This window comes from Blennius ocellaris, assembly GCF_963422515.1.
Source record: "Blennius ocellaris genome assembly, chromosome: 6".
NCBI classification, from domain to species: Eukaryota; Metazoa; Chordata; class Actinopteri; order Blenniiformes; family Blenniidae; genus Blennius; species Blennius ocellaris.
The window spans coordinates 24492782-24506526 of NC_137655.1; the positions used below are offsets into that span (position 1 = coordinate 24492782).

Consider the following 13745-nt stretch of genomic DNA (forward strand, 5'->3'; position numbering starts at 1 on the left):
ATTGGGTGAACAGAGTTCGGTTATCACAGCAGTAATTAACACACAAACCAAACACAGACAGGAGGAATGTCTTCGTATGGTTGTTTCTTGTCACTGTGGGCTCTTTCACATTATCCACTGGGACTAATAAATGTAATTTTCTCTCACTAATTTGCCCTCATTTGTAAGTAATGGTGCCGGCCCACTGAGTGTTTTACCCAGTGCGTCTGTCCGTTGGGTGTGATCATTTAAGCCACACCAGGGGTTCGTATCTGTCAATTGTTTCAGCGTGGTTAGCTAGCGCTGACGGCGCTGGAGCCTCGCGCAGCTTTCAGTGCCACCAAAACAAAGGCCGTCAAGAAACGGACGACTGTCCGGACAGACTTCACTTCCTCTATGAAACATGCTTAAAGACAGTTTTGGCCTGTGGGACAATTTCAAACATCACATCACTGTGTATTAAGACACGGGGTCAAACCTCTGAGACGCCTGCCTTTGAATTGGCGTGTTATTGGGCATGTTTGTCTCGTATTTCGTCGTCGTTGTGAATGAGGACTTTGAAAGTGAACACGCTTTGATGATTTCCCCTCCATATCCTCTGCTTTCGGCTCTCTGTACCCCGTCTGCAGCACTTTTCTGTCTCTCCTTGTCTCTCTCTCTTTCCGCGGCTGCCTCTGCTTCTGATTTAAACACGCAGCAGGGGGTTGTGGGTAGAGACTCATGCTGTGAAGGATCTCTCTGACTCAGGGAGAGCTGAAGGTCAAACACACTCGTGATCAGAACCACAGGATGACACCGAAGAGGTGGAATATAAAGAGTACAGGGATGGAGATAAGTTTGCTTTTCTCAGCAGTGTTTACAGCGCATACAGACAGCCCATTGTGCAAATACCGTATTGTACGGCAGAGAGGAAGCAATACCTGGCACCGCACGCTTGCACAACGTATATGTACAATATGTGAATAAAAAGATATTTCCTGTCTGCCGTTCCCTGAAAACATGATGCTGTAGGTGAGAGCTTGCTATAGTTTCCTGCAGGAGACGTTATAAACACATTCGATGTGGTAATAAGTGACAACGCTGTCATCCTCTCAAATTAATTTCTGTTTGGTCTGCCTGCTTTGCCTTTCACTCCCGTCTTAATTAGACAGACCCTTGACTGACAAAGCAAACAAAACAAAAACAAGAGCAGGAACAAGAGAAAATCATCTGTTTCTTTGAATGGAAAACTCCTGGATCCCAGATGAAGGCTTTTTTTTTTCCTTTTCTCTTTCGCAATTTTTGTTGGAAGCATTTGCATATTTCAAAAGTCTACCAAAGAAAATAGCCCGGGGACAGAAATGGCCGATCTGCATATTGAAGACTCAACAGAGGGCGAAGAGTGGAAGACAGTGGGAGAGAGAGAGAGAGAGAGAGAGAGAGAGGCAGAACAGGTCTGTGTAAATGATTCGGGGATGATCTTAAAGAAACAATAATGTCAATTAGCTGACGGTGTCGTGCTCATTATGCTGGATTAATTGAGGTATTCACTACAACTAAAACAGATGATTTTCATAGTTGTCAAGCAGCTCCGTGAAGAGAGAGGGAGAGAGAGGGAGAGAGAGAGGGAACCGAGAGAAAAAATGTGCATCATAAGAAGGCCTCTTCACCCAGCTTCCTTCATGAATAACAAATAGAGGACCCAGTGCTGTGACCAGGCAGCACAACACATGAAAAACATTACTGCTTTCCCCAAGCCGTCTGGTTTTCTCCACATTATGCTGGTAGGCTAGAAACATGTGAAGCACTGTGGTGCTTTTGTGCAGCTTCACGGCGTGTTTTGCTGCTGCAGTAGACACAATTTGACAATAAACTGGCTTTAAAAGCTGTGGAATAAAAAATCTGCTCATAATAAAGTGTAGGAAGACTGTTTTCTGAATATTAAAGTGAATTACAACCGTGATTATATGTGTATACTATGAAATTATACAGTTATTGATATAATATTGTTTTTTTTCTAAGCATAAATTAAATCCTCATGTCCTTTGATTTCATGTCGTTAATTTTGCCTTGCTGTTTTAAAAATCTCTTTTGTTGGAGGGTATGGACTATTTGACCACCCTTCACCTGGTAACACTTACCAGAGGTACACCTCAACTCTTCACATGTGCACATATAATTCACATTAGTGAAAAATACAACAGGATTTATATCAAAGTTAGCAACAATAAATAATAGCATGTCTCATAGATATATACAACCAAAGACAGTAATGGACATTGTAGTGAAGGTATATTTTATAAATTGTCTGATAATGATGCTTTGGTTGTTCTGCTGTGTTCAATCCGTCCAGGTTACGTCCATCGTCCGTCTTCTTTTCCGCTTTGTTCACATACCAGCTTACTTACTTGACATTTTGTGTGAACATCTCTGTACGCTGTTTTTTTTAATTTCGAAATTGTGTCTTGGCTATTTTTACAGTGCTTTTTGCAATAACATGCAGTCGTGACCCTTATCATCATCATCATCATCATCATTATCATCATCATCATCATCATGTGTACTGTATGTTATAGGTCCTTTCGCTAAACTATAAAAGTTTACAAAACTTTTCATGAGAAAAAAACCGATATATTTAGCCAAGTTTTGAGTATTTGACAAAACAATTATGTGAAATACATAAAGAATATTTATCCATGGGTGTTCATTAACAACAAACAGGCTACATAGAATTAGAAAATACAGGATTTTTCAAGACATGTTCATTTGAATGCCAATGTTGTAATAATGGACTCAATTTATGGCTCCAGTTGGGGAAGGGGACTTTCTGTCTATTTATCGTTTACCTTCTGGACAAGATCCACGAGAAATTATATGAAAAACATAAATTAGCAGGACGTTTATTAGGCCGCACCTGGCTCTCTCCTCCAGTCACTAAACTCCATGTGTCTCAGTCGGTGTCTCACTCTCAATCCCCGTCAGAGCGGGGCGAAACCGAAGTAGAAAATTCCCTTGGACACGTATATTTCACAGCCCATCCATAACCTGAGCCAGCATGGAAACGTCCCACTGCAACCGCCTTGCTTCTCCAGGATGGAAAAAAATCTTCGGTGATGGTTGGGTTTTTTGTGCAGCTCCTGTGCGCACAGCGCGGCGCGTCACGCCACGGCGGCCTTCCTTTTACCACTTTTACCATGTGAAAAGGAGCAGGCATTAAGATGCCCCCCCCCCTCCGGCACCCAGAGCCGCCTTAAAGTATATCCTTGATTCAGGCTTCAGTTATAAATGAGACGAACACGACTATCAGACCTGATTTCGTCAGGCGACACAGACTGACTTCAACAGTTTATAGACCTCAAGGTAAGTTACAGAGTGAATAATAATAATAATAATAATAATAATAATAATAATAATAATAATAATAATAATAATAATAATAATAATAATAATAATAATAATAATAATAATAACAATAATAATAATATTTTTACACACAGTATTTAATTTTTAATCAACATGTTTTCTTGTTTTCCATCATGATTCTGGTTTACTTTGCGCATCGTTGACTTCCCTGTCTGGCTTGTCTTTGCCTCCCTTTTCTTGATTATAATGTTTTCTAACAAATTGTGACTTTATCCCGCAGCGGGGACTCTGCACCCCGGGCTCCACGGAGAGACACACGAACTGCTCCCCACGCCTGCGTCCAATCAGCGCGGACTCCGCGGCGCATTTGCGCTGTAATTGGACGGAGGTGGGAGAGGAGAAGACGCAGCCTTGGCACAACGTAAACACACGCCCGTTTTCTCCGCTCCGTGGAGGACGCGCCGCATAGAGCAGAGACTTTAAAGATTGTCTTTTTCCATTTGTTCCCACTCGTAACTTTGACCTCAGAGAAAGGCGATCCAACAACTTTTTCTCTTCTTTTTTCCTCCATCGTCAGATCTGTGGATTACGCACGGCGCAGCTCCCGGGACGGAGGAGAAAAGTTTCTGAACTACATATTTATGTAGGATTGCGTCTTAAAGTGTGTTTTGCCAGATAAAGTTTCAGCACACACAAGCCGCTGCTGCAGTAAAAGTTCAATCGAAGCCTCGATGGAGTGATTTCGCACTTCTTTATTTGCTGTCCATTGCGCAGAAACGTCGCTCCTGCTGATACAAACTGAAGTTATTCATGGATTAGAGCAAAGTGGGACCTTCAACAAAGATCAGAAGAGAGAAATACGACTCAACATATATGCTCTGGGGGATGGCAACAGCCACCTCAAGCCCCTACCTCGCCAGCAGCAGGATTTTATCCGGCTCGGTCCTTCACCCGGATCGGAGAGGTGGTGGCATGCAGCCGGGGAGCACCGCTGTGACCACAGTGTCTAGTGGATACAGAGGAGACCCTTCAGTCAAGATGGTGCAGAGTGACTTCATGCATGGAGCAATGGTGGCGAGCAACGGGGGACACATGCTAAGCCATGCCCACCAGTGGGTGACAGCGTTGCCTCACGCGGCAGCCGCAGCGGCTGCGGCAGCAGCGGCAGCCGCAGAAGCCGGTTCTCATTGGCCCCCCAGCCCTCAGCCACAGGAATTGAAGAGAAACACCGGCCGGGATGACCTCCATTCAGGGTCAGCCCTGCACCACAGGTCCCCACACGTTGGACCCCACCAGGCGCACCCGGGCACTTGGGGAGGTTCCTCCGCAGCGCACATCAGCATCTCGGAGGGGCAGCAGCAGCAGCAGCAGCAACAGCAGCAGCAGCAATCTCTGATTTATTCCCAGCCCAGCGGATTTACAGTCAACGGGATGCTGAGCTCACAAAGCCTCATGCACTCGGGGCTGGTGCGCGGGGAGTCCCCCGAGCTGGACCACAGCGGCCACCATCACCACCATCACCATCACAACCATCACACGCACCACCACCAGCATCACGGAGTGGGCCACGATTCGCACTCAGACGAGGACACGCCGACTTCTGACGACTTGGAGCATTTCGCCAAGCAGTTCAAACAGCGACGGATCAAGTTGGGCTTCACCCAGGCAGACGTGGGCTTGGCTCTGGGCACCCTGTACGGGAACGTCTTCTCGCAGACCACCATCTGCAGGTTCGAGGCGCTCCAGCTGAGCTTTAAAAACATGTGCAAGCTGAAACCCCTGCTAAACAAATGGTTGGAGGAGGCTGATTCCACGACCGGGAGTCCGACCAGCATCGACAAGATCGCCACGCAGGGCAGGAAGAGGAAAAAGCGCACGTCCATCGAAGTGAGCGTAAAAGGCGCACTGGAGAGCCACTTCCTCAAATGCCCCAAACCCTCCGCGCAGGAGATCAACTCTCTGGCGGACACTTTGCAGCTGGAGAAGGAGGTGGTCAGGGTCTGGTTCTGCAACCGCAGGCAGAAGGAGAAGCGCATGACGCCGCCTGGACTGCCGCGCACTCCGGAGGACGCGTACTCTCAGGTGGGCACGATGGGCGCGGACACCCCGTCGCCCTCCATAGACTGCAAGAGGATGTACAGCGACACGTGAAAACAAATGGCAGACAAGAAACATGGACAACGTGTGTGAATAGTTTTGCAGGAGAACATTCGGTCACTTTTCTTACGTTATCCATGATAATTGAGTAACAAAAAACACCACAACAACAACAACAACAACCGCATCATTCTCTACCATTGCACGTCGTGTGGATTATAATTTTTTTTTTTTTTCGAAAAATGTAACAACCTCTGGTACAAACATTTTAAAGCCTGACTGAAATTTGAACCTAATTTGATTTGAACTCTTTCAAAGTAACATTCTTTAACATAAACACAAAAAGTGAACATTTGAAATAAAAGTTTTCCCCCAGTATTTCTGTACTGTAATAAGAAAAGCCTGAAATGCTGCAGAATTTGATGTCTATGCTCGACACTTCTGTAGTCTACGTTTTCCCCTCATACAAGACACAGATTTATGCCTTTTTGTCAACTTTTATTGTTTCCAAATGAGCAATAATTTACCTTCCTCCAGATGTGTTTCTTCCTTTTGTGTCAGTGGATTTATGTTGTGACACAGTTTAAGATGGTCCAAAAGCGAGTTTTACATTTATTACTATATTGTACATTCCTTTATAGGAAGCTTCTTTTCGCCAAGTTAACAAGCATTTCCCTTGAGTTCATGTAAAAGTCTGCTGTGTATTCTTGTGTGATGATTGGATTATTTATTATTTTCCAATGTGCTTATTTTCATGGAACAGACTAATTATTTAATAAATTTGTCATAAATATTGATGCCCTTCATTTTTAACGTCCCCTGGATGCACAAGCACACAAACTAAAAAGCACACACATTGTCATTTAGGTGGCTTTTTATTAGATATGTGCTGAAAACGTGCTATCTTGAGAGTCAGCATGTGAACATCATCTCTAAAATATCTAAAGAGTTCTTAAAGTTCATGAATCTGTAAAGAGCAGGGATCTATTTTAAAATCCAGCCCACTTTCTCTAGGCTTTCTTCTTAATTGTGTATTTACTTTTAGTAATTAATCCTTCTTGGGACATAATGACATGCTTGTCTTGTAGTTTGTAGTGAAATGTAGTCATTCAGTGTCAGATTCATCAGCCAGTGTAATGAAAATTAAAATAAACGCTCGTTTGCTTCTTTGATACAAGTTTCATGTTTAAAACCTATAACGTGAAAGTAGCAAAAACCTTTATTTCCTAGCTCGCCTCCTCGTCTATGGTAAATCTATCTTGACGCCACCATCAAATCAAACTTTCAATCAAACTTTATTTCTATAGCCCTTTTATAATCACCCGGTGACATCCAAAGTGCTTTACAAAGCTAAAACAGTACATTAAGAAGTAAAATACGAGAATAAATACACAAAAACAAAAAAATAAAATAGAACACAGGTGCTGTCTGTAGGAGGTGCGGCGGTGCTGCAGTTTGTTGAAGCCATCCAGAAATTCATAAAACAGAGCATACAGAGTAAAATAAAATACACTGACCTAGACAGAGTTAAAAGCCAACTTAAAATGACTGATCAAACTCATCACCTCAGCCTGTTCCTGCAGTTTGCGTCTACATCTGTCTCATGAACTTCATATCTTCCTGCCACATCATCCTGTGTCCAGGCGCTGGACTGCAGCTCGGCGGAGAGCAGCCAGCAGAGGTCGGCTCTCCCAGCTGGCAGCTCACCTCGGCAGCGGTTGCCAAGGTGACGGTGAGATGGAGTGACACGAGGCGGCGGCTCTTCTGCCACAGATGATGGGTTTGGCAGATAGACAAGCGAGAAGCTCAGGACGCCGGTCCCCGGAAAACAATCTGCTGTTTCTCTCCGAGCGAACGCCACACACACAGCGGCGACTCACATTCAACCACACGCACATCTGTCGCAAATGTTGCAGGAGTTATATCGAGGAAAAAGATCAAATCATGGCAACTGTTATAAGCCACACTGGAACTGTAGTTTAAACAAAGCTCGTCAGCAGAGCGAAGGTCTTTCTGTGGCAGAAGCTGCTGATAAACCGGGCGACACATGAGAACAAACACGGACCTGGAAGTTAATGCCTCATAAGGACTTTTTCTCTTTGATACAATATTCTCTATATGTTCTATTTCCTCTCCGCTGACGTCCGGACTCATGAAAGACAAACTGGTGACGACACGCGTTACTGATTACATTGTTCTAAATAAATCTCACTGACAAATTGTGTGTGAAGGCAGCAAAAACATTTTAAAAACTCTTCCCCTCTCCTCTCGGCGCTGACAGGATGCGGCATGAATGGTTCTCATAAGTCCGAGGCAGCTATTGAGATATGGACGATGCTATAAAGTAGAGCTTTGTACCTATATACTGCACAGATTCTCACAGACGAGTGTTTCTCACTTGTCAAAAAAAGCAGAAGCATTCACTTATTGCACAAAGTTTCACATACCTAAAGCCTGAAAATACAAACAAATCCAGTCAATGTAGTCAAAAATGTGAAGTTGAGTTTTTTTGTGTTTTGAATTGTTACTGAGATTGAAAGGAAAATGTTTGAATGGATGTTTTCAGTGTGCAGTGTTGTGACTGAGGCCCTGCAGGCTGAAACAATGAGAACCTGCTGGGATCCAGACATTTCTCCAACGAATAAAACATCACACGTGTCTTGTTATTGATCTTTATGTCCATATTTATTCATTGTTATTATTGTCATTACAAGTCTCAACATGGGTGGAGTTCCAACCTAATACTTTTATGGCAAATTCAAGAATTACAAAATGACTGAAAACAAAACGTTGCAAAGTTCCATATTTCATATATATATATATATATATATATATATATATATATATATATATATATATATATACACACACACACACACACACACACACACACACACACACACACACACACACACACACACACACACACACACACACACACACACACACACACACACACACGCACTGTATCAATTTGTATACATTTTTTTAACTATATAATGATAGTACTAAATCAAGACTTTTCCTATATGGTGTCATTTTACATGAAAAACCTCACAGGGCTGAACCTTAACTTTTGTTCCATTCTCCTCAGTATGAATACATAAACACAAACCCACACTTTTAAAGTAAAACCAAAACAGTTGTATTACATCAATAATAAAGACTAATTTCTATTTGAAAAATGTGTGAGAGCTGAGGTTTGTTAGTGCATGCATTCAATTTTCCCACGAGGAAAACATAAAAAAAAACAACTCAAGCTGCACAAGTGACATCCATACAGGTGAGCGGGTGGTACCACCGCTCATTGTCCTCAATGGCTCTTAACATGATGTATTCCCAGTGAGCTCCAAGCGTACGCACTCAGATGAAAATAGAGGGAGAATGTAAGCTTCCAGGATTGCAGTGTGATCCCCTCAAAGCTTAGTGATGTACAGATGGGAGATAAGGCTGGAATTGGGGGATAAAAAGCCCTTTAAAGGGTTTTGTCATCACACAGCGCAAGGTGTCTCCACTGAATATCAATGCAGGGATCTGAAAGTACAAGCTGATGATGTTACTGTACCCTGAGAACAGCAAACCCCCTCAATCAACAGAAACACCTCCGCTCACACACAAAAGTGCGCCGGGCTACGGAAAATTAGTTGTATTTACATTTTCCAGTCATTATTAGTGTATAGCTTCATGCATCCCTGGGCTATGAGCATTTTGCGGGTGCACACTGCAGATGTTATTACCTCTTCTCCATAATAACAACTAATATAATTGCTCATAATTGCTCTTAAGGCCTTGTTCAGAGGTACTTTACATAAAGCAATTACAACAAGATAATCCCTGCTTTAATTCTTGTTTGTGCCTCACAGTTTGAGCTCAGGCACATTTGACAGAAATCGCACCTATACTCTTATCCATCATGCCATTTAACAACAACAACAGCAAAGTTTTAATCTTTAACTCTTTCACTGTGCCTTGCACATCACCATTCCCCTACTGTTTGGTGTTAATTATTCCTGCAAGGCAGAGATTGGTTAACCACTGAAGTCTAGCACTGATTAGCACGCTGTGGTTCCCTCAGTGTGAACTGAGACTCATGAGACTCAACTCCGACATGCAATCACCAGCTGAAAGGTATAAATGAATAAAACGTTCCTTTAATGTAAAGATAAAATAGCCTGTCTGCATCCAGGGGTGTCCCAAAAAATGTTTGACTTCTAAATGTAACACAACTGAATAGAATTCAGTCAATATTGCCACGTGTGTGGTTTTTCCCCATCCCCCTGAATATTCTCATTTAGCAGGGAACATTTTTGCCCTTTGCCCATGTTTGCTTCCCCCCCCCCAGTGATTTATGGAGTACCAAAGTCTCTCAATCAGGGAGAAATTAAAGCAAACATCTGTGGAATAACGGACAGGGAAATGAATTCTCTCACTCACTCGCAGGCCTGTCGTGTGGGTGCCACTGAACGTGATGAGCATGCATGTGCCAGACCGGTGGAGTGGAACTGGTTTGATGGGCATGTTCAACACATGGGCATGATGCCAATTTAGACAAGCATGCCCATGAAAAGAACCTCATCCCGCATGCAAAGTGTGTGAATGTATCAGAGTGTGCGGATGAACCAGGGTCTCTACGTGAAACAACAATCAAATCACTGAATTACTGTCTGACGCTATACAGGTTGTACTGCACAGCGTTCTGTATTATATCACTGATAATGTCCTATATAAATTCTGACAATATTAACTTTGTATTGAGTCGTGCATGTTGCTGGGATTCTTGTTATTGGTGTGTGATTCTGTAGAGAAAGTCCTGCTCCCCCAACACTTCTGCTTCTTCTTGTACTTATACAAACCATCAAAATGCACGAACATATGAAATGACTTCACCGCCTGAGCTCGAGCTGGAGCACAATGCTGCCATCTGCTGGACAAAGTAGGTAATGCACGTTTGTTATAAAAACAACGTGGAAACTGACACTGATCCAACTTCCGACAAGCCTGGATCAAGAAACTCTTAATGTTTCATATGAACAATGTTTAATGGAACAATCATTTGTTGTTATTATTAATAATGCGAAGACTAGCAGATGTCAACAAATTAAGCTTCCTATGTCATTTCACCGTGTATGATTAATAGAACCGATTAATGAAGTCTTGGTTTGTGATCTCAAGTCACCGAAATCCGAATCTACTAAAACATAATGCTGTTTAGTGTTTGTGTATTTACTGTTATATCCAGTTTAAAAAAGTTTATTTTCTTGCTGACGTGAGAAAATATTTGGATGTTGCTAAATCGTCAAACAAGATTTCTGCACATGCAAACTTTTCTAACTTCAGGGCTTAGTTTTCTGTGAGTAATCCGAGTAGTTTTGATGGTGTCATGCATAGGGACTGTTATTTTTGGATTCATGTAGCATTAACCTCTGTAAGTTTTTGCATCAGTGCCACACAATCAATCAGCAAAATGTATAGTTATTTAAAAAAAGACGACTACAGATCACAAGCTGAAGTGATCTGCTTTATCTTCTGGACCACACGGTGCTGATTCGGCACCATGGACTTCCAGGCTTGCACAGTTTCAGATTAAATCAGCTGTAAAGTCATTTATTGCAAACAAAATGGCAGAATTAAAAAATGATTGTTCAGTTAGATGATCACAAAAGAAAGCAATTAAAAGGGACAGTGAGACTCCAGACTTGCAGGGTTTATTTTTATTCATTTGTCATTGAATTATATTTTTTGTAAGTATTGAAGAAAAAATGGGTGTTTAACTTAAAGGTATAGTAGAGGATTTTCTTCTTCCGGGTGGATCATCAAAATAACTGGTCCTCCCAATTGTCAATCATTCTGGTGATATATGACGTAAGGCCGTCGTACGTGCTCGTCCCTGCGCGCAGCTCACTCCACACGGTCCTCATCATGCCGGTGGCCGACCCGACGCATTATTCTCGGACATTTTTACACAGTTTCACCCCCTCTGGTGCAAATCTTCTTGTAAAGTGAGCTTATGTGAGCGATGCCGACTTGTGACTTGTAAACAGAGCGTGCATGAGGAGAACTGGGCTCGTGCACGTCTCTCGCACGCGTTTTAGTAGGCGTTCCGTCTCGGGAGCAGGTACAGCGTTGCGCATGCGCATTTTTTTCAAACGGTGGAGAGGGCGGTTCTTTCCTAAAATTCCTGAAAATCCTCCTGTATACCTTTAAACCGACACAGGTCTACAAATGAATTCTCTGACAGCGTCAGCGGCTTTCACTCGGGAAGATTGACTGTTGGTGATCAGACAATGCTTGGAGGCCTGGCCTGAAGAGGACGAGGGCAAAGGATCCTGAAGTGCATAAAACACAGGTCTGGGCAAACACACTACCGACACTGCTCTCGTATTGCAGAATAGAATCTGTTTAATGAAAGAGCTTCAGGCTTTCAGAGACTCAAGCAGAATCGATCAGAACCTGACTGGAGCGATCAGAGGGGTACAACTACTTCATCTGAAGGAAACAGTTGCATGAAGATATTTTCGAGTAGTTCGTCCACAATAACTCAAAAACAGTGACTAATCCTTGTTACTTGACCGTAAAAATCAAATAAGCAGGAGGTTCTGACAAGTTTACCAGCACTTCAGACATATCATGAGTTCAAGTTCAGTTCAGTTCATGGGTTAATGGATTCCAGTGTGCATGTATACGTGCTAATTGATTGTCGATCTGGGCTTCTAGTTGGTTTGCTCCCCCCAGGAGCTCTTGAGGAAAGTCCGGAGCGTCCTTAACAAGCTGACGCCTCAAATGTTGAGCAGCTGATGGAGCGGATGACTGATCTGGACATTGACACAGAGGAGAGGCTAAGAGGGGTCGTTGACCTGGTCTTTGAGAAGTCCACTTCTCTGTGCTTTATGCCAAGATGTGCTACTGAGCACCTCCAAACAACTCCTGGAGGTTGTTGTGTTATGCGTCAGGTAGTACCCACAAAAAACCATCCACTAAAACAGCGACTGCTGCATGTGCAGAGAGATTGTTGTTCCTGTAAGTCCTGACTGCACCTCTGGAAGCAGCCTAACCTGAAATCCCAATGCAGGCTGTGACAGAGTGTCTACCATGAACAAAGGAGCTCCAAGCCAACCGTGGAGAGCGAGAGGCCTTGTCCGGTGAATCACACGTTCTCTCGTACGTCTGTGCTTTGTCTGCCTGTGGAAGATGTCAGCAATGGGACGGCCGTAAGCTCATGGACTCAGAGCGATGCCCTGCAAAGTGTTCCTCTGGAAAATGTTTCGTCCTGCGATTCATGTGGAGGCGACACATACAAATGGTGTCAAACAAAGTGCAGCAGCATTCACTGATGTCTTTCAGCAGGACAATGCACCCTGAAGATTCTGGTTGGTCGTTGAAGACGCCTGACAAAGATGGTTTGTCCTGGAGAAGAGGAGGTTGGGAAGACATGCTCGTCTTTTCATCCATTCAGTTCAGTCATCTTCCATAATGGCGACACGAGAAGTCGGGTGGAGAGGGGAGATGGAGCTCATCCAAACACTGTTGGCATGGTGCAGTCTGAACGGGTCAGCTCTCCATTAGACGGCCAACAGGATGAACGAGCCTCCCTCAAACACATTCATCAGCAAAACAAAGAGTCCCTCATGAATAATTATGTCTTTGGATTATGGGCGATAATGTTTCTACCATATTTGTTCAGTTTCCATAACTTTCCACTGTGACTCATACAGCTGGAAAAGAAATGTTTAATATGAATATGTGTGACATGTTAATGATGTGTTGAGGTTGCACAGTGTGGCACAGAGTAAAGATGGTTTTATTCCTGGTCTGAGTGCAGTTTGCTCATTCAAGTACCCCGTCCTTCGTCCAGCGTGAACATCTGCACTCCTGCCCAACGAGCTCAGCGGATAAAGAGAGGATGGATTGATTGCTTTAGTCTCAGTGTTGGAAAAGAGGCGTGTTGCTGCTGACAGTAAGATGGAACTTGCTACAGAAGGATTAGAGCCTACTTGTCAAACAGACAACTAGTTGAGTAAAGATCAACAGGAGGACGGACAGACTGACACGTTGACTGAATGTAATGGAGATGAAACTAAAGAAACGACAGATAAACTTGTGATAAAACCATAAAGACGTGGCCGAGGTAGTGCAGGCTGTTCCAAAACATGTTGTTGTGTCCATCCCTCCATCTATCCCTCCATACATCCATCCATCCATCCACCCATCCATCCCTCCATACATCCACCCATCCATCCCTCCATACATCCGCCCATCCATCCATCCATCCATCCATCCATCCCTCCATACATCCATCCATCCATCCACCCATCCATCCCTCCATACAT

The 13745-nt window shown here is 43.4% G+C and overlaps 1 protein-coding gene across 1 annotated transcript; it reads left to right on the plus strand.

Moving 5' to 3' along the window:
- The first annotated feature begins 3904 nt into the window (after positions 1-3904).
- On the plus strand, positions 3905-5872 carry pou3f3a (POU class 3 homeobox 3a). The gene has a single exon (XM_080497586.1). The coding sequence runs from the start codon at positions 4195-4197 to the stop codon at positions 5470-5472; it is 1278 nt and encodes a 425-aa protein (XP_080353712.1). The 5' UTR covers positions 3905-4194; the 3' UTR covers positions 5473-5872.
- Positions 5873-13745: the final 7873 nt, after the last annotated feature.